This window comes from Perca flavescens, chromosome 24 (genome assembly GCF_004354835.1).
Source record: "Perca flavescens isolate YP-PL-M2 chromosome 24, PFLA_1.0, whole genome shotgun sequence".
Taxonomy (NCBI): domain Eukaryota; kingdom Metazoa; phylum Chordata; class Actinopteri; order Perciformes; family Percidae; genus Perca; species Perca flavescens.
Window position 1 is genome coordinate 15,667,498 of NC_041354.1, and position 26,719 is coordinate 15,694,216.

Genomic DNA, 26,719 nt, shown 5'->3' on the forward strand with positions numbered 1-26,719 from the left:
GAGTTTGACACCTCTGATGTAGATATACTGTCTATGTGTAGACCGTCCTCATCACCAGCGGTAGGCAGCAATGCGGCAACACTGCCTAGTCTGCCGGGAATGGACAGAAGAAGAAGAACACTGCCGGAATTCTACAAGAAGAAGAAGACAACTACCGTTCATGTGTCACCGACCTAAACACCGGAGCAGCCAGCCGAGAGGAGCCGTTAGCCGGATCCAAACAACGGCAGAACCCCCCCCCGAGGAGTATTAGTCTGCTGCTCAGACATGGACCGACACCGGAAACAGCTGGAGGAGGTTTTAAAACCGGAGACGAAGCTGCGAGGAGAAGGTTTGTTTTCTAACCGCTGTGCTAATGAGGCTAAGCTAACGTTAGCTGCTGCTAAACCGTTCACAGCCCGTTTAGCCGCAGCTAGCTCCCGAAGCTAATGTGTTTTTAGAGGAAGATTCACTAAGAGTCTAAGCAGCGTATTTAAGTGTTTATCTGTTCGTGGGTTTATCAGTGAAAGCGGCAGCTGGGAATGGTTTCGAGTTGGAAGTGTCCTCATGTTACAGTGCTAACTAACTTCATAACAACAACTTAGGCTACTAGTTACTTAATAACAAACTAGGCGGCAGCATATATGCAAAAAACAACACCTAACCCTAAAAAAATCTAACAAAAGGTTTCTCAGTTACTCTTTGTAGTATATTATTAGCTGTCCTTAATAACATGCAGAAAGTTCACCAAAGTTTGACCACTAGAAAGGTGTAATTTTCAAGATGGCGTCCGAGATGGGCAGGAAGCGATATTCCCCCAGGAACGTAGTTGTAGGAAAATCCACTTCTAAGCAGTTTTAACTACTCTCCCCCAAAACCTTTTTTTCCATTTTCATTCGCACTGGCCAAGTGCCATAGGCACTATAGGAGGGGTGAGGGAGTGACGCAAGCACGGCAACGGTCTTTATAGCGTTAAAATCAGGAAACTATGAACTAAATCTAACGTATATAGCATATTTGTCATAATTGAAACAAGTGTGTGTGTGTGTGTGTGTGTGTGTGTGTGTGTGTGTGTGTGTGTGTGTGTGTGTGTGTGTGTGTGTGTGTGTGTGCGCGCGCGGAATTTAACTGCAAAAAGACAGCTAACCACAAGTTCCCGTTGATCTTATGATGGACATGTGTTGTGATATTTAAACAAACAAACCGTCAATGGAGAAATAAAACGATACAATATCATCACGGTACTTATGTCGCGATACAATATTATTCAAGATTCAATATTATTCAAGATTCTCCCTCTACTTAAAATCAATCTGCAGATGACAAGTAAATTGTTCAAAACAAGTTTTATTTTGTTTTGACTCATACACACACACACACACACACGGGGCATGTATTTATACTGTTATGATTATTCATGCCAATTTTGTGTTTTCCCTACCAGTTTTTATTTTTATTTTTTTGGGGGTGGGTTTATATATTCAACAACAAAACGTATGCGTGAGATAAAGCTGTTTTCACACATACGGGTAATTCACTTCTCGTTCCTCGCTAAAAGTTCAAATCATTTTAACGTTATTGCGCAACCTTGCCCCTATTTTCACCTGTTGCTTAGTAACGTACGTTAACATCCCATGATGGTCTCTTGAATGTAGCATACCTGTTGTAGCAAGCTGGTAGCAAGCTCCTTCGTAGCGATAAAAACAAACGTCGAAGCGGAGCTCCGTGCTACAGAGCGGCGATTGCAAGTTGTTTAAGCCGCTACAGACCTCCGTCACAGCTCGGTCGTATCAGCGGCATTTAGTAGACGTGTTGAGCTGCAAAAGAGTTCCTCAACACCTGGTCCGGTGCCCCGCATGGTGCTCCTTCAGGTCAGCGGTAGCTGGTGGTTCAGTTACGTTAGCCTACCTTTAGCTAGCAGCTGGATTAATCACGGTTGACACGATTTTAGCACGGTTTACCTCACACTCAAGTCAGTGCAGGACATCTACCCAGAACTATGGGAGAAGCATAGGTGAGCTGAACTTACGGTGTTCTTGCATCGCCGTCATGCTAGTGTGATATGCCAACTGCATTTTACAAAGTCTACACACTACCACGTTGTTGTTGGCTGTAAGAGTAAAATGCTCCCACACTTTGGAAGACCGTGTGCAAGTCTTTTTATCAACGTGTTGTTGTGAGGAATCCATACTCGCGCTGTTGCTGGAGGCAGCCATGTTAGATTTCTACGTGCGACGCAAATAATTTGTGTTGACGCATTTACGTCATTGATTACGTCGACGAATCGTCCCAGCCGAAACGATTCCTTGAGTAACTCGAATAATTCGATTACTAAGAATCCTCGATGCAAAATGATTTGCCTCGAAGATTCGTTTAATTAATGTTACCAACGTTGTTGCCAACAATAATGGCACGACGTCAGTGCTTTAGTATCTCAACAGAAAACAGTCTAACTTAATCATCCATTCCACGAAGCGGACCCGACAAAAGTAAATCACAGAGTCGTATGGACGACACCAAACGCAACCACTACCAAAAACAAAGACAAGAAAATACGTAGCGGTGGCCACAATTTGATCTAAAGAGCCGACTTGTTGACTATCCCTTCGGAAAAACAGCTGATTGTTGCGTCTCTCTCTCTCTCTCTTCACGGAGAAACAGGTGATCGACGATCTACTAGCATAAGTAAACAGAGCTGTGTAGCATTGTAATCAAATACATGAATGAAAATAGGTTGAGTATAACTAATATTTACATATAGGCCTATATACAGCTCAGTCTCAGGTTGAAACTCTGAAAGTTAAGTTGCACAACTTAAGGTCATGTTTATGTTTGTTTTAATGTATGCCTTAGTTTGAGGTTGATATCATTTGAAAAAATGTTTTCTTTAAAATAACAATGTAATATGGCACTTGAATGCACTTAATGTTTAGTTTTTTGAGATATATTGTAAGCAATGTAGGCAATAAAAATGTAGCTTTTTCCGAAAATTTAAAGGGGTGATAGAATGGTTATATACGGTACTTCACGCTGTTCCTTAAGGTCTCCTAATAATAGGCTATGTAACATTGGTTGGGCTGAAAATGTCTCTTGCGGGTTTTTTGGCCCCTAATGCTACCCTGTTAAATGGGACTGGACTGAAACGAGAGCTTTTCTGCCTTTTTATATGGTCTGCTCATGAATATTTCGATAGGCTGCACGCTGATTAGTTGAGCTTAGTACAAGCACACACACACACACACGTTCCCCTCTAGGCTGCCGCCACCACCCCACACACACACACACACACGCTCCCCTCTCGTTACAGTCTATTCATCCTTCTGTGTGTGTCGCGCGCACACACCTATGCTTTCGGCACTGTTTGCTGAGGATCCATGTTAGAAAAAAAAGTTAATGTACCGTGAACCGCTACCTGCACACCGCCCATTGCGAGTCCACTGTGCCATTGATTTAAATCCACATGTCCCGCTCAATTGTCCGATATCTAGTCCCTTTCTCTGGGCCAGTATTCCGTATCTCCTGACAGAGCTCCAGCCAGCGTGCAGCGGGGTCTGACAGTCCAGGCAGACACCCAGCGATCCGGACAGGCACTGCGCCGCTGTCACGGCAAACTGTGGAGCTCCTGAACTCCGAAACAGACCACATAGTTTATATATATATTATATATGATGACATTCAAAACTGTCGACCACACGTCTCACTGCATAGCATCCTTCTGCACGCCCATAGAACGTCAGCACAGGCCTCGCAGATCTCGACCGTCCTCTCCAGCCTTACCTCCAGTCCTGTCCTCGGTCCTATCCACCAGCAGTCCCACGCCACCGGAGGCCCACATTTTACCACTCCTGCCCTTACTGCTCCCTTCGTCCCTCTTCCACTGCTCCCTGTGTTCCTTTTCTGTCTGTTCTCTCACTGCTCCCGGTCTCTCCGCCACACCTGTCTTCAATCAGTTCATCATTAGTTTTTACGCACCTGTCTTTACTCAGCCCATCAGTCCAGGCCGTGCTGCGTCAAAGTCAAAAGGGAGGGGGCGCCGTCTCGCCATAGTATAACCGTTCATTCATGCAGTAGATTATAAAAAACACACGGGGACAGCAAACGGGATTAAAATGAACATGCGAACGCTAAAACCCTAAAAAACACACATGCAATTAATGAATAAAACCACACCGGCACGGCAATTCACATGCAACAATAAAATCAGTGGCACACAGGGGTATTATATATTACGATGTTTCACCTTTTGACAATTGTTTCCAAGAAATAGTTAATAAACCATCGTTTGACTAGTTCATCACATAACCCAGCCGTCACGCGCTGCGCCGTCACATCCTGCGCCACCCACCACCACCACAAGTGAATTCTCAACCTGTGGGAAATGCTGTATAAGGCTTATTTCCTGTGGCCAGCAGGGGGCGCTATGACGGAGTAAAAATTGACAAGTAGATATTAGGGGTGGGAGATATTGACAAAAATGAGTATCTCAATATTTTTATTCAATATCGATATTCAGACAATATTTTTGAAATCCTTCTAGAAGTTAAAAGAAGCCCTGTTCGGAGGCTATTTCAGTGGTTCTCTTGGGAAAATGTACAAGCAAGATGAAATCATAACAATAAACAAAGGGCTCTGTTCTGTAACATATTGCACACAACCATGTCCTTATTGGAAGCAGTCCTGGAGCTGGGACAAGGCCGGGTCAGACTAGGTTCTGATAGTCCTTCTACTTGGCTGTATAGTCCTTCAGACCGGGATTTATGCTGGGATCAGGAGTTGGATGTGACCTGACTGGCCCAGGTGAGGGAGAGGAGCGGTTCTGTGTGCTTTCTTGATGTTAGAGTATACATGGTCTAGTGTGTTCTTCCCTCTAGTAACACAATCTACATGCTGGGAGAAAGCTGGAGGGGAACAGACTTTAAGGACGCCTTGTAAAAGTCCCCTGTATCCCGTATCCAGGTGATTGCGCAGGGTAAGAACTAGTAGCAGCTTACTCTCGTACGGGACGATCGTGATTTTGTACAAAAAATACAGTCAAAAAAAAACCTACAGTATTAAAATCGCTACATATAATTGTTTAGAAGGTTATAGTGTGCGTTATTTGTTTTCTCTTTAACTTCCTTCAGCTCTTTTCATGTTTTGGGGGTCGGATTGTACAAATTATGAAATATTCGATATCCCAATTTTGCATATTGTCCAGACAACAATTTGGATATTATCGTCTAAACGATATATTGCCCACCTCTAGTAGATATCCTCAAGACTGGACCACTGTCGATCATGAGAAATTTTGGGCAGATTGGAAAATGTACGCTTAAGATACAACAAGTTCATCGATTAATGCTCAAAATGGCTGCCACATCCACACCGTTCAATGCCAACAAAAGTGTTTCATAATTTTCATTGTTAAGGTTTTGAGATGGCACGACCAGGTGCAATATGTACAAATTCAAAATACCTTGCCGTCCTCTCCTCCCAACTGAACACATTTTATCGGGTTAGAATTACGGCAACAACCGCTAAACACACTGCAAACTCACGGTCCTCTCTTACTGGTTTAAAGCCCCCCTCCTGGTTGTCGGCTACGGCCGCTGAACAGGCTACATGTTGTAAACAGCCGTGGCCCGCTTCCCTGGTCCTCCGAGAACATTAGCAGTTAGCAGGGATAGCAGAGTTAGCATGGTGGCGTTAGCCAGGACCCGTCGGGATCCCTTCACTGGCCGTGTCTCAATTGTTTTTGCGAGTAACATACTCGGGTCTAGCTATTAGGGCTGCCACCTCTTAGTCGATTAGTCGACTAATCGGTCATTTTGGTCTTAGTCGACTAAGATTTCTTTAGTCAATTAGTCATTTTTTTATGCTTATTCATGCTTAAATATTTATTTCAGGAAACTTCTGAGCACATTTATGGTAAACACAAGATTTAAAGTGGTGCTTTTGCAGGATTAATTGTGGAAACCCAGTTTTACAGATGGTTAATTGTGCTTTTCTAGTCTTAACCACCTCTCAAAGCGCACAGCTCTGTCAATTAAATCAACTAATCGATTAGTCGACAAAATCCTATAAGTGTTAGTCGACTAAGAATATCTTTAGTTGAGGACAGCCCTACTAGCTATATAATTTATTGTGAGCTCACAAATGTTGAAATGACATAAAATGCCCATCCCTTGTAGCCGTGATTAATTAGCCTGAAGCTAATGCAGGGCTCGACATTAAGGCTTGTCCGCTTGTCCGGGACAAGTGGATTTTTTTTAGGGCAAGTGGAAAAGAAATTTACTTGTCCCACTGGACAAGTTAAAACTCAAACAAACTAAAATGCCATGTTAGTTCACGTCATGTGCCACTCATTACGTCTATGTTACCGATTTGAAACGATAATTTCTTTCCCCCCGCAATCCCGGTCAGAGGACCGCTAACGTTAGACCCAGCCCGCTGTTCAGCTCGTTCTCTGTAAGCAATGCAGCATGAAAGCATGGTGAACCTGCCGGTGTTAGTTAGCTAACGTTAGCTTGCTAACTCCGCCTTAACGTTACCTCCTCGCCACATTGTTGACAGAAAAGGAGAGACCCGGTGCTAATACGGCACGACCGTTATCTACCGGACCGAATTGCAACGCAGTGCCACTGAAATGCCTGCGCTTCTCTCGGATGCTCTGAAAACGGACGTTAGAAGCAACATAAACATCGCCGCATGTTACGCTAGTTAACACTACACTCAACAGCAAGTAACGTTAGCCTATCGTTAGCTAGCAGCTGGAGTAAACAGTTAAAATGCTGACAGCTAAACGGTGTAAAAGTGTGTCTGTATTTCACTGGAGAGAAACATATGACAGTGTGCCGCTGCTGTTGTCAGAAAAACACAGATGTTGCGTTCACTTGAAATTCGCCCCGCCAGCGTTGTGCTGCATTCAAAGTTGTTGTAAAATACCCTTTTCCTATCCAGTGGTTGTTTTTGTTGTTTAACAGGAACTTACTGGTGAAATAAGTTATTGTTATAAGTTATTGTTGTTACATTTTTAATAAATCATTTAATTTTTCCTTAGCAATAAACAAGCCGTTCTATAATGTTGGTTTTTTTGCTCCTTTTTGAAAAAAAATAATAAAAAAAATATGCAGATTAAATATCAGGTAATAATCAACTGTAAAGTAGCTACACCTTTTTAAAAGTATCCTTTCGGTAAATCATCCTCTGCCGGGTAGAAATTTGTGAAATTGTATAAAAAAAGTTAACCCCAACATTTAGTGGCAAAATCCATTGTTATGTCTACAAAATTATTTTAGATATAGTAGAAGTTCAAGTCACCACTACCTCTGGTCAAAATATTGACTTAGTATCTCAGAATATAAACTAAGAATCTCAAAGTAATGAGAAAATGTCAAATATTGACTTAGAATCTCAATATATTGGCTTAGTATCTCAATATATTTATCTCAAAATATTGACTTAGTATCTCAATATTGACTCAATATCTCGCTATATTTTTCAGTATCTCAATATATTGATTTATCTCAAAATATTGACTTAGTATCTCAATATATTGACTTAGTAACTCAGAATATTGACAAAGAATCTCAAACCAATAAGAACATTTAAAATATTGACTTACAATCTCAATATATTGACTCAATATCTCAAAGTATCGACTTAGTATCTCAATATATTGACTACGTAACTTAGAATATTGACTAGGAATCTGAAAGTAATTAAACTTTAAAATATTGACTTAGAATCTTAATATATTAACTTCTGCACACCGGCGTGCAACATATTACTTTGTATTATGGAGTCTGGAGATCCTTTTTTCTTGAAGGGGAAATCTATTGTTGGGGCATGTTTGTTTCTAATGTTTCAACAGAATTGTATTAATGTTGATAGTGTTTGGATGCTTTCAATGGTTTGTTCAAATTCTGCATTAGCAAAACACAATTTTTTTTTTTTATAAAATGAGGAAGCTTTACCCGGACAAGTGTCTTTTATGCATGGATAAGTGAAACGTAAATGTACTTGTCCAAAGGACAAGTGCCTCAAAAAGTTAATGTCAAGCCCTGTAATGCTTGCCTGTTCAGGAGGAAATTAGCCAACTCGGGGTCCTTTTGGGCTCTAAGCTGTCTCCGTCTTTCAAATAAATCTCCAATATTTACCCGGGGTTTGTTAAGTCTCTGGTCACGCAACTTAGGCCGGGTTGACTCTATCTCCGTCGATCACGTTCGTTTGTTTGCGGCTTTCGTGGCTGTACTAACGTTACAGCTGTAGCACGCTGGGTTTACTATTTTACAGGTATATCTGTTAGAGGTCGACCGATTCATCGGTTTTGCCGATTAATCGGCACAGATAGTTGATCGGTGGAACTATCGTTATCGGCAAAAATCCATGCCTGGTTGCGTCCGTTGCTGGAGCGGCTGAGAAGCGCATGCTGTCATTCATTACACAGTACACAGAGCTGAGAAGGGTCTGCTGGCATCATGCATTACAATAGCGGCCTCTAGAGGCGAAATAAAAACTATCACTGATGCCTCGTGTTTATTTTCGACACGTGTTACTGCGCGCTGCACGGAGAACACATGCTGTGCGGAGAAGGCTGACATCAGATGCGCGTTTAAAGCATCGACAGCAAAAAGGTTTGTTATATCATTATAAAGTTATTCATTTGTTGAATAGATGCTGCATTAGTAGAGAAAGAACAGCACAACAGTTTGTTTGTTTGCTTTCGAGGCTGAGATTACGCTAAACATTAGCAGGCTAACTAACCTCAAGCGGTTAAAACACTGACAAAGATGAACGCAAGTCCGACCCAAATCGTCCACGATCCGCTGGAGAATTGAGATGTTTAGAATCGACAGCGCATTCATTTTAAAATCCTCAGCGGAGGAGCATCAACAACTGTCCGAAAGCACGGTACTAGCGTCGAGATAGAGACTGGAGAGAGAGAGAGAGAGAGAGCGTTATGTGGTGGAGAGACATAGAGAGAGACAGAAGAGAGGGAGCGCCGGCGCTAGAACAAAGCCGTGAATGAGAGATATAAAACGTGTTTTCGCCTATTCATCTCTAGAAATGCGACTGTAGCGAGCATGTCACTAACGTTATCCACATTTATATTTACACGCAATAAATGATATATCTAGCTTCAAAAAAGTCTAAAAGTCGGAAGTTAAAATGAATGCATTGTGCAAAGAGTGGTTGCTATGGAGACGATACAGTGTTGAGTTCCGTTGCTCTGATTGGTTGTAGGTCTATCCAATGAATGCAGTGGCATTTTTTTTCCTGGTTCTATTGGAACACGCCCCATAATCACAGCCCAATGGAGCAGTTTCAGACTCACATTCTGACTAGAATCTGAGTAGGACCACGTCAGGCTAGTTCTAAACCATTCTACAGAGAAGAATGGCGTCACTGTTTTAGGGCTGTCAACGAATATTATAAATTCGAATATATATTCGAATAGTTTTAAGAAAACAAATTTCGAAGGTGAAAATTAATATTCGAATTAAAAAAAAAAAAAAAAAAAAAAGTGAAAAAAACCGCTGGCGGTAGCAGAGGCTGTCTGGCTGTCTGCTTCGCTAGCGCACCTGAAAGCCGTTACATACCGGATGCAGCCCAGCTGGCGCATACAAATGTGACATCAAGAGATCTCCGTGACTATTTATACCTGCGCTGGTGACACTAGCTGCAGTCTTCTCCTGAACAGCGGTGGCGCTAATGAGCAAATGCTACTGACGCTGCCCTTTCTACGGACTATAAGAAGAAGAAAAAGGTAAACAACGGCCGAACTGGCAGCAGCGTTGCCGTCAATGCTTCGATGTGATTCAGTAACCTATTTCGTCGGATCGAGCCTTTCATTCACCATAAAAGAACTCCTCTTAACCCAGTAAGTTTACCAGAGAGACCTGCAGTCACTCTGAGAGTCCTGGCATCCGGTTGTTGGTGAACTCATTCAGGCTCATGTTTCCGCTTTGTCGCACGCCGCTGAAAAAAAAGAGCCGTGCGCGACCTCGGCTCGGCCGGATATTGCATCATTTTGATGTCACAATGTCTCGCGCCACCTTGGATGCATGTGCAACCAGATGTTCGAATAGTTCGAATATTCAGTGTTGTTTTAGAGGGAATATTCAAACGTCATTTTTGAGCAATTTTGACAGCCCTACGCTGTTTTGAGATTTGGCAGACATTTGGGCCTTTTTTGAAGAAATGTAAATAGTTTGTCCTTTTTTATATGAATTATAATGCTTATTATGTTTATTTTTGCACTGGATGACTCCAAATATGTAGCAGAACTGTTTTAGACAACACACATGCTTGTGTAGCATTGCTGTGGGTGTAATATCAATAAATATGACATTATTATATTGATTATTGGCAAAAGCGTCTGGACTTTTTTTGAAAAAATTTATGTATTTTGTCAACTGTTTTATCCAGTATCAATTCTAAATACTATCAGTCGATTAATCGGTTATCGGCAAATACGGCCCAACCTAACTATCGGTATCGGTAAAATCCACTATCGGTCGACCTCTAATATCTGTCAACCCGGCCTGGCTGTCAAACTGGGCCAAAACGCAAAACGACATTATGTCACGGAACGGAAATCTCAAAAGGAGAAACTACTCGCATTAGCATTGTTGTCAGAAAAGCTAGTATTTCAACTTAGCATGTTTCCTTAATATCTGATGACGCAATGGGGTCATTTTGGGATTTATTACAGTAAATATATTACATATTGGACCTTTAAGGTCTTAAAGGGGAACACGTATATAGCCTTTTCAGGTTCATACTTGTTGTGTTTTTTTTTCTTTAATATTCAGAAAACACTTTGTTTCTCATACTGCCCGTGGCTGCTGCACTTGTATTCACCCTCTGTATGAGACACTCTGCTGGAGCCTGTTTCAGCCCCCCTCCTGAGAAAGCCCAGTCTACTCTGATTGACCAGCGTGTTTCCTGGAATCTCCACTGCGCTCCAGTTTTGTTTTACTTACAGCAGCTGGAGCTACCGCAACCAAGTATATAGCAGGACTTTGTACCATGAAAGATCACAAATGAAGGCTTTTAAACCAAATAACACAGAACCGGACATGTCTCAGATAACGCAGTAATGTGACCCGATATTGACTAGCATTGGCTGCCAAGATTACAGTTATCAAGCATTAGCATGCAGATACTTAATTGTTAGCACTATGCTAACGTTGGATTGTAATGGAGCACTTATTACCGTCAATCAATTCAATTTTATTTATAGTATCAAATCATAACAGTTATCTCGAGACACTTTACAGATAGAGTGGATCTAGGCCACACTCTATAATTTACAAAGCCCCAACAATTACAGTAATTCCCTCAAGAGCAAGCATTAGCAGTAGCTATTGCGACAATGGCGAGGAAAAACTCCCTTTTAAGGAAGAAACCTCGGCAGACCCAGACTCTTGGTAGGCGGTGTCTGACGGGGCCGGTTGGGGGTGTGATGAACAGTAGCGATAATAGTCACATTAAAGATAGTGGAACAGTGACTTTGAAGGTAGTCGTTGTAGTTCATGTCACAGCAGGACGTTGCGGGATGAAACGTGGCGCTGCAGAGCACGGGTGGGTGCGGCGGACGCAGCAGAACGCGGCTGGACATTGCAGGGAAGAAGAAACATAAGGACTCCGGGGAGTAAACTCCCCAGAGCTAGGTTAGTAACAAGCAGTTCTGGGACAGGATGCATACAAAAGGAAACAAATGAAAACATTGACGAGAGGCTGTACTGGCCGGCCTCCCTCTACTCTCACTATATTATTGATTATATCATCAATAAATCTGATGACAACGAAGAGAAGCAGGTGGGCCGGGTTAGGCGGACGCTGCAACTGCTCACTTCTTAACTATAAGCTTTATCAAAGAGGAGAGTTTTCAGTTTATTCTTAAATGAGGTGACGGTGTCTACCCCTCGAACCCAGACTAGGAGCTGGTTCCACAGGAAAGGAGTCTGGTAGCTGAAGGCTCTGGCTCCCATTCTACTTTTGGAGACTCTAGGAACCACCAGTAACTCTGCATTCTGGGAGCGCAGTGCTCTAGTGGGACAATAAGGTACTAAGAGCTGTTCTAGATAGGATGGTGCTTGACCATTTAGGGCTTTGTAGGTCAAGAGAAGGACTTTAAAGTCAATCCTGAATTTCACAGGAAGCCAATGCAGAGAAGCTAAAACAGGAGAAATATGATCTCTTTTCTTAGTTCTTGTCAGAACACGCGCTGCAGCATTCTGGATCAGCTGGAGAGTCTTAAGGGACTTATTTGAGCAACCTGACAGAAGGGAATTACAATAGTCCAGCCTGGAAGTAACGAATGCATGGACTAGTTTTTCAGCATCGTTTTGAGACAAGATATTCCTAATTTTGGCAATGTTACGAAGATGAAAAAAGGCTGTTCTCGATGTTTGTTTTAGATGGGCATTAAAGGATATATCCTGATCAAAAATAACTCCTAGATTTCTGACAGTAGTGCTGGAGGCCAGGACAACACCATCCAGAGTAGCTATATCTTTAGATAATGAAGTTCGGAGGTGTTTAGGGCCCAGCACAATAACTTCAGTTAACTTCAGTCTTAAGTATATGTCAGGTCTAGTTGTTCTTTCTAGCAGTCCTGCGTTGAAAGGTGAACCATTAGAAGTTGAGGGCAAAAGGTGATGAATTTTATCTCTAATTGTTATAATTTTATCATTAAAGAAGCTCATGAAGTCATCACTACTCCGAGCTAGAGGAATAGATGGCTCAGTAGAGCTGTGACTATATGTCAGCATGGCTACAGTGCTGAAAAGAAACCTTGGGTTGTTCTTATTTTCTTCTATTAATGATGAGTAATAGTCTGATCTGGCATGTCTGAGGGCTGTCCTATAGGTTTTCAGACTGTCTTGCCAGTCCAAAGAAGACTCTTCCAGTTTGGTGGAGCGCCATTTACTTTCAAGTTTTCGCGAGTTTTGCTTTAATTTACGAGTTTGGGAGTTATACCAAGGTGCTAATTTCCTTTGCTTCATCTTTTTCTTTTTGAGTGGAGCAACAGAGTCTAAAGTAGTCCGTAGGCAGGCCGTAACACCATCTACACAATTGTCGATTTGAGAGGGACTAAAGTTTACATAAAGGTCCTCTGTTGTATTGAAACAAGGTAATGAGTTTAGTGCTGTTGGAATGTCTTCCTTAAATTTAGCTATAGCACTGTCAGATAGGCATCTAGTATAGCAGCTTTTATCTAATTTTGTATAATCGGGTATTAAGAATTCGAAAGTAATTAAGAAGTGGTTTGATAATAAAGGATTTTGCGGGAATACTAATACATCTTCAATTTTGATACCATATGCCAGCATGAGGTCGAGGGTGTGGTTAAAACAGTGCGTGGCCTCATGCACACTCTGACTGAAGTCAATAGAATCTAGTAGTGAGTTGAAAGCAGTAGTAAGGCTATTGCTGTCAACGTCCACATGGATATTAAAATCACCTACAATAAGTACTTTGTCTGATTTAAGGACTACACATGATAAAAACTCTGAGAATTCAGATAAAAATTCAGAATACGGACCTGGAGCTCGGTAGACAACAACAAATATAATTGGCTGTACTGATTTCCGTGTTGGATGTTGAAGATTAAGAACAAGGCTTTCAAAAGAGTTATAATTTAGTTTGGGTTTAGGGTTAATTAACAGGCTTGAATCAAATATGGCTGCAACTCCCCCTCCTCGGCCTGAGCCTCTAGGAATTTGAGTATTAATATGACTGGGAGGAGTCGCTTCATTTAGACTAATATATTCTTCATGGCCCAGCCAGGTTTCAGTAAGACAGAATAGATCAATTTGATTATCAGATATCAATTCATTTACTAGTACTGTTTTAGAAGATAGAGATCTGATATTTAGTAATCCACATCTAATTTTCCTATCCTTTTCTATCATTGCAGTGGTAGTTTTAATTCCAATTAGGTTGTCAAGTATTGTCCCTCTCTTGGTTACCTTTGATTTAACTGATCTGAGTCGAGGAACAGACACCTGTTCAAAGGCTGCTGAACCAAGTACTACCCAACCTGACGTGTTTCAGCAGTGATGTGACCCAGAATTGGGGAGAAATTAACAACATTGGCAGCCAAGATGACCTATTTTACTGCCGTTACCATGTAGCTACTTGCGACATTGTTAAGTATCTTAAAAAAAACAACAAAAAAAACACCCCAGTACTGGAACCGATGACCATTCGGAGAAGTTTGTCTAAGTGTTGCGTAACACTCAGGCCCTGTTTACACGTACATGGTTATTTTGAAAACCGGAGATATTTCCCTAAGTTTACACGCAAACGGAGAATTTTCCTCTGAAAACGAGTCTTTCTAAAAACTCCGGCCAGAGTAGAGATTTTTGAGATCTTCGTTTGCACGTAAACTGAGACAAACGGAGGTTTAGGCAGCCGAGAAAGAGGAAGTGATTCATTGCGGTTGTTGCTATTTTCGTGATTCTGATTGGCTAACGTGGGCTTGAGCTTCTTGTTACACTGCCACCTACAGGTTTGGCATGCTTTTGACGGCATTAACGGCATATATACACGGGCACATGTAAAAGAACACTTTTCTGAAAACTGACAGCGGTGCACAATGTTATTTTTTTAAAACGGAGAGATTGAAATGTCCATTTATGACAATAGCCGCCCACGTGTAAACGTAGAATCAGCCGAGAGTAGAAAAAAAATAGTTGAAACCGGAGCGTTCACAACAGTTGGAAATCTGATGTAATTTAATGTTTACCTCCATTATTTGAAAATACGGAAAAGCATAATTTGTCCACTTTAAGATGGCACGGACCAAATTTGAAGTATATCGGATACGAAGTACGATGTGTGGAAATGGCAAAAAAACGCTAATTTTGAACTTTCAATACAAAATGGCCGGCTTCCTGTTATCCAGGCTTTTTTGTATATCTTGACACATATGCGTACCAATTTTCGTAAGTCTACATTACATGTCATTTAGCTGACGCTTTTATCCAAAGTGACTTCGCTATATATGTCTGAGGTCAAACACCTCTAGAGAAACTAGGGGTTAAGTGTCTTGCTCAGGGGCACATTGGTTGATGTATAGCAGTGGGAATCGAAGTCTACATTAAACATACTGCACAGGCTGAATTTTTTTAAGTTGTGTAGGGGAGGCGCTAGAGCTGTTTCTGCATACCTATTTACGAAACCCATAAAATATAAAAACTTTACCAGGCCTGATGCATGTGCAAATTTACGTGAGTTTTCGAGTATGGGCAGATCCCCAAAAAGGCGATTCATTGCGCAAAATAATAATAATTCAGTATCAATAGGGCTTGGACAGGAGCAGCGTCTGATCCTGGAATAGTGGTATGGCCAGGTATAGAGGCAGAAACATAAGCTGTAGCATTTGCCGTAGCTAATGTGCAATTGAGCAGGGCCTCATCCTCTCTGATCTGGTGCAGCAGAGTTTTCCTATTTTCCAGCTCTGTAATTTTCTCTGTCCTACTGAGAAAACATTTACAGCTGGTTAGAGAGCAGGGTGGGGGTATGATTTATTTATTTTTTTGAGTGGAAGTGTACTAGCTTTAGCCGACAAACTCAAAAGCAGAGCAGAAGAGTTGTGCTCAGTATTGTATGATGGACTTTGGGGACCCGGGGTAGAGTAGATGAAGTCATTACGAACCTGTCCTTATCGGAGTGAATGTAGCCAATTAGCAAAGTATTGTTAAGATTCACATTAATGGCTATTTGTGTTTCAGCTTTACCTTCAGATGTCCAGAAAGTGATTGTTGGTGAAGAACATCAGCAGGAGTGGAGCGCCAGTCTGGACCAGGAGGACACAAAGCCCCCACACATTAAAGAGGAACAGGAGGAACTCCGGATCAGTCAGGATGAAGAGCAGCTTCAAAGGCCGGAGGAGGCTGATACCATCAAGTTCCCATTCACTCCTGTCCCTGTGAAGAGTGAAGATGATGAAGATAAAAATCTGTTCTCACAGCGTAATCAAAGACAAACTGAACAGATGGAAACCGAAGCTGGTGGAGAGGACTGTGGAGGACCAGAACCAGCCACGAACTCCGATCCAGATACACATTCACAACCAGATACTGATGACGAGCCTGGACACTCTCCTGAACCTGATACCAGTGCTGATTGGAAAGAGACCCTTGTCAGTGATTCAAGATGTACTACTGGTGAGAAAGAGCATGAGAAAAGATTGGGCGCCAGTGGACATGGAAAGAGGCCATTTAGCTGCTCAGTCTGTAAGAAAGCTTTTAAACAGAGTGGACATTTACAGAAACACATGAGAACCCACACAGGAGACAAGCCATTTAGCTGCTCAGTCTGTGAGAAAGCTTTTACACTGAGCGAATATTTACAGGCACACATGAGAATCCACACAGGAGAAAAGCAGTTTAGCTGCTCGGTCTGTAACAAAGCTTTTACAGTGAGTGGAAATTTACGGGCCCACATGAGAATCCACACAGGCGAGAAACCGTTTAGCTGTGCATTCTGTGAGAAGGCTTTCACAGAGAGTGGGCACTTACAGGCACACATGAGAATCCACACCGGAGAGAAACCATTTAGCTGCTCCGTCTGTCAGAAATCTTTTAGAGTGAGTGGGAGTTTACGGATACACATGAGGGTCCACACAGGAGAGAGACCATTTAGCTGCTCCATCTGTATGAAATCTTTTACAGTCAGTGGAAGCTTACAGAAACACATGAGAACCCACACAGGAGAGAGACCATTCAGTTGCTCACTCTGTAAGAAAGCTTTCACAGAGAGAGGACATTTACAGCAACACATGAGAACCCACATAAGAGATACCATTTAGCGGTGTGAAGTGGAGCTCTAGTCCGGAAGGAGAGCATAGAACATCAGTCAGGTTTAAACACCAAAAATGAATGAAATTTCTTAAGGTTATATGACATGTAACACTCTGTGGGTTCTTTTAAAAAGTCTAAAATCCGATAATTAGAATTGTATGCTTTAAAATGTCTTAAGTATGATTTTGATAGGTCTAAAGAAAAATGTATCTGACTATGAAGTTAATGTAACGGTTGATCTCCATGGAATGCCAAAGATTACCTTATTCATTTTTGCAACTAACAGCCAATCCATGCAACCCCAGCCCTCTCCAAAATGGCAGTCCTAACTCAGTCTCCCTTAAGTGTGAAGTGCTGTGACAACACCATCCCTATAAAAGCAACAACTGCTCTGGATTTTCTACTGCACAAGATCAACGGGAATAGTTCAAATGACTCTGTACGCAATTGGATAGTCCTTCGACCAATCGGACCAATGATCCGGGTGACGTTAGCGGCGGCCGCGGCGTCAACGGGCGGCTGCACTTCGGTGCCCGCCGTGTTGAATGTGAACAAAAAAGCTGCTTGGTCGCTTCTCCGTCATCGTGGTAAACCCGCCAATAATACCGCGCCAGGTGGATAAGCCAGTTTGTGATTGGTCCCCGCAGATTTGTAACAGAAGCAGGATAGATAAAATCAAATCACCGGCGGATCGGGCTGGATTTACCCAGTCTACTATTCTCCCAGCCTGGCTTCCCCACAATGATGGAACTGCCAGCGGATTTATTTCAGTGCTAATGTAACCAACTGGGCTCGCAGTAGCATAGCAACAGCGGCTAAGCAAAGCTGTCAACGGTTTACCTTCTGTTAATGTACATGTATTGATTTGATTTAATGCCATCCAGACCTTCTGTATATTGTTTGTTTTGTTTAAGTTATTGGGTAGCCAAACTGCTAAGTTGATGCTAGTTTAGGCTTCACACTGACCCTCTTGCACCTCCTCCCTCCTAACCTGGTACCTTAACTTACACAGATTTGACTTTAAACATCCAGACATACACACTTTAATAGTTAGCAAAAATAACCCCACCTTGCAGCCTTTGATTTGACATTGAACACACCGTGAAAGAGACTCAGCTCTTCTTTTAAATGTTCTCTGTCCAAAAAACTGTATCGAGCATCTCATTATCACCAGCCGTATCCCCATTCATATTCAGACGCAACAAATGATATAGATCCAGCTACAAAATAGCCGGAAAAGTCAAACGTTAGAAGTACAAAGAGTTAGACAAAAGTACAAAGAGAGACAACTTATCTTATAGAGGAATTAGATTGTAGAGTATGCTATTACTTGATCACACGTTTACATGAGCAGACAGACAGCATTTAAGTCCTTGCTTACAGAAGAACTCATCAGGAGCAAAGTCTGGCCTAAGTAAAAAAAACCCACCCCCACCCCCCCCCATGCAGCTTTGATGCGTCTAAAAGCCAACATTATAGTCCTCCCCCCCTCCCCCCGTCTTAAAAGCCTAGTGACGTCCCTGTGTACAACTAAAACCACACGCACACATCCTTTTCGTCCTTTAGCTTAGATCTTTTAGTTGAGATAGATGTCATGTTTTCTTGTTAATTTTTTACTTTTTGCTTTTATTCATTTTGGGAATAAATGTTCTGGAATATACATGTTGTCTATGTAACTTTGAACAAACTGCAGTTTTGCCTAACAAGAACTCTGACATCTTTCAACTTTTGCTGGTTATTGCTATGTCAACTTTGGTTGTAGTTATTCATTTAATTATTAATTCCAACTTGATAGTGTAGTATATTTTATGAGACTTGGGTCACTTCATTTACTTTTCTTGATCTTTTCAAGTTATTTGTGCACAGAAAATGCGCGTTGCCTGTATCTTTTCACGGCAAACACAACCGCTCAAATGTACGGACGTAGTGTTTAAACTTCACGGAGACAACCAAATTGTGTGTGTGTGTGTGTGTGTGTGTGTGTGTGTGTGTGTGTGTGTGTGTGTGTGTGTGTGTGTGTGTGTGTGTGTGTGTGTGTGTGTGTGTGTGTGTGTGTGTGTGTGTGTGTGTGTGTGTGGCCAGTTGACTCAAGGGTAACCTTTACAGTTGAGCCCTGACATTTAAATGCACTTTGCCATTAAATACATTCTTTATTTGAATCCAGTATGTCCAAATGTTAATGCTGAATAAACGACTTCCTCTTTTGTGCACTTCCCTTTGAAAGTCTTCACATGTATTGATTTCTGTATCCCGTGGTAGTGTCTCCCTTTGATATCTGTATCCCACTTCCTCTGCCACGAATAAACACTGTGCGCATGGCAGGTCTCCTCCTAACTCATGTTGAATTAAACTTATTGCATTTCCAAAGTTAATTCTTGTTCATTTTGTTTGTTATGGATCACTGTTTGTTTTTGAATGTATGTTGATCCTAATAAACATGCTGTTTCATACTCTTAACGTTACATGTGTCCATCTCCTTGGAAGAGCGTTCTGTCATTCAAAACCATTCTGGATTGTAGTTTAAAACTTTTACACCCAACCTAATAATGTTGGGTTTAATTCGGGCTTGGCTTTATAACTAGAAAATACCATACCATAGCATGTCAAAGTCATAGTATAGGAATGTCAAAAACATGATAAAGCCATATTATAGCATGGTGAAAAACAGAGAAAAAAAAGTCGTAGTATAGTATGTAGAAAAAAGGTTACAATCATACTATAGTATATTGAAAAAAGTCTTAGTTTGCAGAACAAAAGTGATAAAAATCTCAGTATAGTATGTCCAAAATTGTTAAAGTCCTCATATAGCATTTGGAAAAAATAATAAAAATGAATAGTATGTTATGTCAAAAAAGTCATACAAAAAAACAATCATAGTATAGTTTGTCGAAAGAAAGTCACGAAAAAGTCATAGTTTAGTATATGGAAGAAAAGGGAAAACAAAGTCCTAGTATAGTGTGTCGAAAACAGTGACAAAAAGTCACGGTATGACATATTGGAAAAAAGTGATAAATAAGTCAGTATACAATAGTATAGTAAAAGTCATAGAAAAAAGTAATTTTATAGAATGTCAAAGAAAGTCTGAAGAACATGCAAACTCCATAGAAAAAAAGCCAAGCCCGGACTGGGAATCGAACCAAGGGTCAGAGTCTGCAGTCCCTGCTAACCACTGAACCACTGTGCCACCAAAAAAAGTCATACTATGGTATAGTAAAAAGTAAAAAGTCAAGGATAGTATAGTATATCTAAAAAAGTCATAGTATTGTTTGTTGAAATAAGTCATAGTATATCGTAATAAGTTATTGAAAGTCCTGGAAAACCCTGGATGGTATTGCCCTGGCTCCAGCTCTACTGTCAGAAATCTAGGAGTTATTTTTGATCAGGATATATCCTTAAACGCACATCTAAAACAAACCTCAAAACAGCCTTAACACCTTCATAACATTGCCAAAATTAGGAATATCCTGTCTCAAAACGATGCTGAAAAACTAGTCAATGCATTCGTTACTTCCAGGCTGGACTATTGTAATTCCTATTATTATTCCTAACTATCAGGATGTTCAAGTAAAACCCTTAAGACTCTCCAGCTGATCCAGAATGCTGCAGCGCGTGTTCTGACAAGAACTAAGAAAAGAGATCATATTTCTCCTGTTTTAGCTTCTCTGCACTGGCTTCCTGCAAAATCCAGCATTGAATTTAAAATCCTTCTCCTGACCTACAAAGCTCTAAATGGTCTAGCACCTTCATATCTTGAGGAGCTCTTAGTACCTTATTGTCCCACTAGAGCACTCAGAGTTACTGGTGGTACCTAGAGTCTCTAAAAGTAGAATGGGAGCCAGAGCCTTCAGCTATCAGGCTCCTGTTACTGCTCCTGTTATATGCTTGTTACTAACCTTGCTCTGGGGACTCATTACCAAGAACAGCACCAGGTTTTGGAAGGCGTTCAGTGCCAGAGAACGGTTGTCTGTTGGCCACAGGTGAGTAACGCTCCTGTTGGCCACATGTCAACACCTCCTTCCTTCTTCCCTCCCTCACGTTTCACATGGTCAATTTGAGCTGATGGTCACTAGTGAAATAGTGAGTGTCACCACATTTCTATGTATTATTTTCTCTTTGAAGGTAAAACTTTTCGATCCCTGGGGTTTCAGTACCGCATCGGCTGCGCAACAGTCTCCCAAATTGTCTCTATGAAGCGATGAAAGAGGACTACCTGAAGGTCAAACACTACTCAGAAACACTGAAAGAAAAGTTAATTTTTTTTAATTAAAGTTAACAGATTATTGGTTATCTTACATCAGACTACAGCCAGGTATGAGACTGAAAACATTGCAATTAATGAATTGTACCATATATGTAGACAAGGATGTGACCAGCAGTGAGTGGTTGCTACGGTGCAGCGTTGATTAGTGGATGGGTTGCAGGTGTGCAGCTGGGAGCAGGTGAACCAGCTTATCACCAATCAGGAGCCGGGAGAGAGGGAGGGAAGCTCCAATTACAGCTAAACATTTTAGGGGAGGAAAAAGGCAATTCAGTAACAAAGTCTTGACTCATATTAGAACAGAACTGCCTAGTTTGATAGTTTGAGTTTTGTGAGCCTGGTGCGTTGCGCTGGACGCAGTATGCCAGTGACATTTTTGCTAGCTACATTCGGTAGGCATGATGCTCCTCTGTCAAAGCTAGTTTTATGGTAGCTGCGGTATTACCGGCGAGAGACGTCACAACAGTGACCTCGCAACAGCTGTCGTTTCCAGCGGCGGCGCCTGGTCGTGGCCGCGCACCTCCGAGTTTTAGTAACTATGCGCGCTGCGCTTTCATTTCAACATGGTCGGCTGGGAAGAGCAGGCTCGTCTGTACAAACATCTGTGTGATTCTTCACGTGAAGGCCACAGAGAGTCAAAGAGCCTTCAGGCCGATTCATGCTTCTGCGTCGAATCGACGGCGTAACCCCCGCAGACCGCGAACCCCTCTCCGAGCCCTCCGCCGAGGCGACGCAGACCGCGAGGACTGTGATTGGTCAACTGGTCCTGTGTGTTGATGGTCGGTGTTTCAAGCAGCCTACTGTGGGGGAGTAGCAACGTGCTAGTTCACTGACATGATCTTTGCAAATAAACCAAGACATATTTTGGTTACAGTGCCAGGGTTATCCGTTTGTAAAGTGTCTATATGTCAGTAAGGTTTCAAAATTAGCACTGCGCCAGCGAGCAGCACTTTGTGGGCAAGTTGTGCTAAAGTTTGCTCGCTAACATAACATAAAGTGGCTGGCAGACACCTCGCAAATAACCTCACAACTTATTTTCTGCTTACAGTAACTAGGTCAGTGGATTTTACTGTCTATTTCTCGATACTTTTTACAAAATCTAAGCGTGGAAAGGCCAAACAAATTGAGATTAATATTTTAGCACGGCGGTCTATGGGGTTTGCCATTCTGAGTAGCGTTTCGGTGGTGAGCGACGCAGACACAGGCGACACCCCCTTGGCGTTACGGCGGTGAAATGCCCCGCGATGCGAAGCAACCCCAACGCAGAACTCTGAAAAGGGTCACGACGCCGCGGCTACGGCGTGGAGATGACGCGGAAGCTAAAACAGCCTTTAACGGCTTCATAGAACGAGTGTTCTTAACAGCGTTACAGGCAGACAGTCGTTTCGGTTTGGAGATACGATGACAGTCACATTAATGAATGTTTAGTTTGTACGCCCTCTGGTGTTTCGAAGAGTACTGCAACGAATAATGAGTTGAGCATTAACCTTCTTCGTGAACGCTCGTACCTACGGAGGCCTGCGCACGTTGTCCCGCGCCACTCTATCCGAGGCTGAATGAAACGCAGCTAGTGCGTTCCGTTTACCTCGGAACTCGGAAGCCCGGAGCTGGGGATGACGTCACACCCGAGTTAAATGCGTTCCATTCCACTATCACCCCAATTCAGATTTTCATTGTTTTCATTAGCTCTACCAGGTTAGCCATTGTTGGCAATGCCAGTTGATAACGCATACCTCAGTTTTTTGTGAGAATCTCAATAATGGATTTTTTTACAAAGAAGAGAGAGTGATACTAAAATGTCACAATGGTTTAGTTCAACCAATTACTTTTGTCAAGTATATTTGGATATCCCCCTTGCCACTATGCATCTGTTACGTAGCAAATATCTGTTTGCTGCTGTATTGACTACAGCTCCTTTAAAACAACACAGCCATGCAAAACTAATTGACATTATTTGATTTGACTACACAGCAGGCTTTGGCTTCACATCATTTGAATTCTGTCCAGCTAATGGAGCGAGGCTCATCGGGTTTGTTCTATTATTAATCAAAATCACATCAGATCTGTTGTTGGACCATTTCAAAACTGACCCTACTGTCTGTTCCTACGCCTGTCTCAAATGGGTTGAGATATTATGGCTGGGCACAAATGGTATTTAGTTGTGTGTATGCACCAATCAATAATGTAACAATATTCTAATACTTTAATTTTAAATAATGAAATAAATGTAGGATAGTAAGAACATGATATTAATATATTTTGAATGGAATGATGTGTCACTGTAATTGTTTATCAATAGCTTTATTCATTTGCCAATGCCACTTTGGTTTTTATTCAAATTAAACGTCTGAATTTGGATTGAACTTAGAGAGAGAGACACACACAGAGGGACAGACAGACAGACAGACAGAGAGAGAGAGAGGGGGGGGAGAGAGAGAGGTGAAGTGGGTTGTCAGATCAGATACTCAGACACAGGAGTCCACAGAGGGAGGAAGACCAGGAACAAATACTGATAAGGTTGGTGCTCTTATTCATTTTTCATGTGCCAAGGGGTCCTCCCACGGGATCCCCAGAATAAAAGGGAATCATTTCTTTCTAACTATAATTCCAGCCAAAAGTTACACAAATACAGGACGTGTCATTATTTTGGTCGTGGGTTTCAAACACTTTCTGTAATGTCACATCTAAAAGCAAAAATCCAGTCAGATCAAACTTCTGAAATGGGGGTCCACGGTCCAATTTTTGTCAGTTTAGGGGTCCTCGACGTGAAAAGGTTCGGGAACCATTGGTGTGGACGACTGAAACGGACAGATGGCAAACTTTATCGTACTGTTTGGACACTTGGATAGTTGATACTGTGTTATATAAAGTTAGTGGTTTTCCTAAAGTCGCTACAGAAACTTGAATAAGGCACTCCACTGATTTTACAACATCAGAATACTTGAAATGTTTAAGCGGCAGAGTGTTATGGTTTTGGTATTTTGTTCTATTTTGTTCTGTTATTTTGGTTTTGTTATTTATGTTTTGTCTTATTGTGATTGTGAAATTTTCTGTCTTTGTATATATTTCTGTTGCCTGTTTGTAGATTTCTGTGTTTCCTGTTTTGTATATTGTGTATATTTATGTTCCCTGTTGTGTATATTTCTGTTGTGGTTGTTTATATTTCTGTAGGGGAGAGTGGGGTGATTTGTGCCAGGGGGGAAGTAGTGCCACCCCTTGTTTTTGGAAAACCATAGAATAAATTGGTCATGTGACCACATCATTTTGAAAAGCCATCCATTTTACTCATCCTCCAAAGAAGGGAGACATATGGCATGAGAAATAAGCACATTTTAACTCAGTTTTTTTCCTTTCAAAGTAAAATTTCTATGATTAAGGTTTTTTGATTGTAGTGTCTGAACAATTATAGACAAGTTTAAAAAACATTTCACACATGTTTTAGTGCTTTAGCTGGCTACACAATGAGTCTATAGAGTATGCATGATGTTAGCTCTTAACTGCTGGATCATGCTACTTTTTCAAACTTGTGGGTCTGGGGTGATTTGTGCCAAAGGGCCTGGGTTAAGTTGTGCCAGTGATGAAGGAGTCATCCCTAGAGGTGATGTGCTCAAGAAACTACCCACACCCCAAAAACTTGGTGGTACAGTCAGAAGGGAGCAGCATTGACAAGTGGGATGTTAAGTAGTAGGCCAGATCCAGACCACCTAGACCTACATACTCACAGGGGATAATCTGGAGAAGTGACGAGATGGGCAACCTCGTCAGTGTTTGATTTAGGCCTACCTGCCATTTGTTTAATTTATCTAACACTGATTTCAGTTTTGAGTTTGCACTATGTTATTACAGAGAAGTTTTATTAAGTTTTCAATTGGCTTAAGTCACAATAGGATGTTTAGAAATTAGCCTAGTCACTTTATTCTTATATGTTACATAATTGACAGACAGCATTCTATGTATGTAAACAGGCATCTATTGCCAAAGCCTTTTTGCCTGAAATGATTCACAAATATCACATATTGTGTATTTAAGTTTTTTGTGTTTTCCCAAACTACAAAATATGACTTATTCCAACAGTTTAATAGGGTGACAATATCGAAATAAACCTTAAATGAGTAATTTTGTATTGCATTTGTCTTGCTTTCATATAGCATTACAGTTCATAACATTAAAATGTTCTGTTTTACTTCAGAAATCACTGGCACAATTTACCCCAACGTATTCCCCCCAAAGGCACAACTCACCCCGCATCAGGGGCAAGTTGTGCCACATGACCACTTTTTTTCCCAAAAGCTATATTTCTGAAACAATTTATTTCAGATCCAAAGTTATTGTTCTCAGGGATGCACCACATCCTGAAATATATGTACATCCTTAAGTTGAAGGCATTACTGTCATGGATTCACTTTAAAGTCACTTTGAGTAAAAACTGGCACAACTCACCCCACGTTCCCCTACCCAGTTTTATTTTGATAGTCTGTCCTTCCTTCCTTGTCTTGTGTCGTTTTATGTCCTGTGTTTTATTTTGGTACACTGGTTTTCTGTCTTGTCCTGTGTAGTTTTACTTCCTGTGTTTCTCCCACCTTTTTTTTTAATTACTCTGCCCACTCCTACGGCCCTATTTTAACGATCTGAAACGCAAGTATCAAACGGGAAACGCAAGTAGCTTTGTGGGCGGATCTCGACGCAAATCTAAAGTAGCTGGGTTCGGTTTGGGCGTAACGTGCACTAAACCAATCAGAGCGTCATCTCCCATTCCCTTTAAGAGCAGGCGCGCTTGTTCCATGGCGGATTGCTATTATGACGGCGGGTTTGCCTGGCGCGCGCCAGCGGGAGCTGTCCGGGATGCGGCAAAGTAATAAATGCCCGTTTGACCGTGTGGCGATGTTGCTGCGGCCTCTCGGGCGCATCTCCACAGAATAGCGACGATTGCTGCAGCCATGGAGCGTGGGCCTCCAAACGCACCACCTGCTCCTGTTGTGCCCCTTCCTCCTCCCCCCCACTCCATCTCCGTCTCCCCGCTCCACCAGGAGAGGCATCGCGCATTACCAGATCCCGTTGGAGTGTCCAATCCCGCTGTAGTTCAACATCACGTCTCCTTAAGTCCTCTAATATTTCCTCATTTATGTCATCAACCCATTCATGATTCATGGAAATGTTGTGTAAAACACAACAAGTCACAAAGAATGCTGCGACCTTTTGAGGACTGTACTGTAAAGTGCCTCCTGACCTATCCACCATATTTTTCCTTGTAATTATGTATGGTTTGCAAAAATGGGAACTATGAACAGTCAAAATCATGATCTTTTTTATAATGCAATACATACCAATAGTTTTATAGCAGAAATATAAGTTTTAGCTGTTTTTTGGGTTAATACATTTCTAAGCAGTAATATAGTTCTAGCCGATTGGGAGTTTTCCACTGAACCTCCGTTCAACAGAAATAAACCTTCAAGCAACAAACCGTCAGCCTGCTCTCTGCATTTGGGTCCTCTAATTCCCTGCACTGCAACACAGAGAAGTGCAGCACAGGATGACTCCCTCTTCTAGGACTGATACAGATGCAAAAGATGTTATTTATGTTATTATTGTTATTCTTTTCCAGATATGGCAGTAAACTCTTCCTCCTCCAATGACTCCCTTCTTCATCCTATCACTTCCTACATGTATTGCCTCAGGACCCGAC

General features: G+C 41.7%; 1 protein-coding gene across 2 annotated transcripts; it reads left to right on the forward strand.

The window, feature by feature from the left end:
* Positions 1–50: 50 nt before the first annotated feature.
* Positions 51–18,793, forward strand: LOC114550725 (gastrula zinc finger protein XlCGF8.2DB-like). Of its 2 annotated transcripts, XM_028571513.1 has the most exons (3): positions 51–331; positions 15,708–16,142; positions 17,065–18,793. In XM_028571513.1, the coding sequence occupies exons 1-3, from the start codon at positions 268–270 to the stop codon at positions 17,136–17,138; spliced, it is 573 nt and encodes a 190-aa protein (XP_028427314.1). In that variant the 5' UTR covers positions 51–267; the 3' UTR covers positions 17,139–18,793. The 2 variants fall into 2 exon arrangements, with proteins under 2 accessions (XP_028427314.1, XP_028427313.1); XM_028571512.1 differs by having other exon boundaries at positions 15,708–18,793.
* The last annotated feature ends 7,926 nt before the right edge of the window (positions 18,794–26,719 follow it).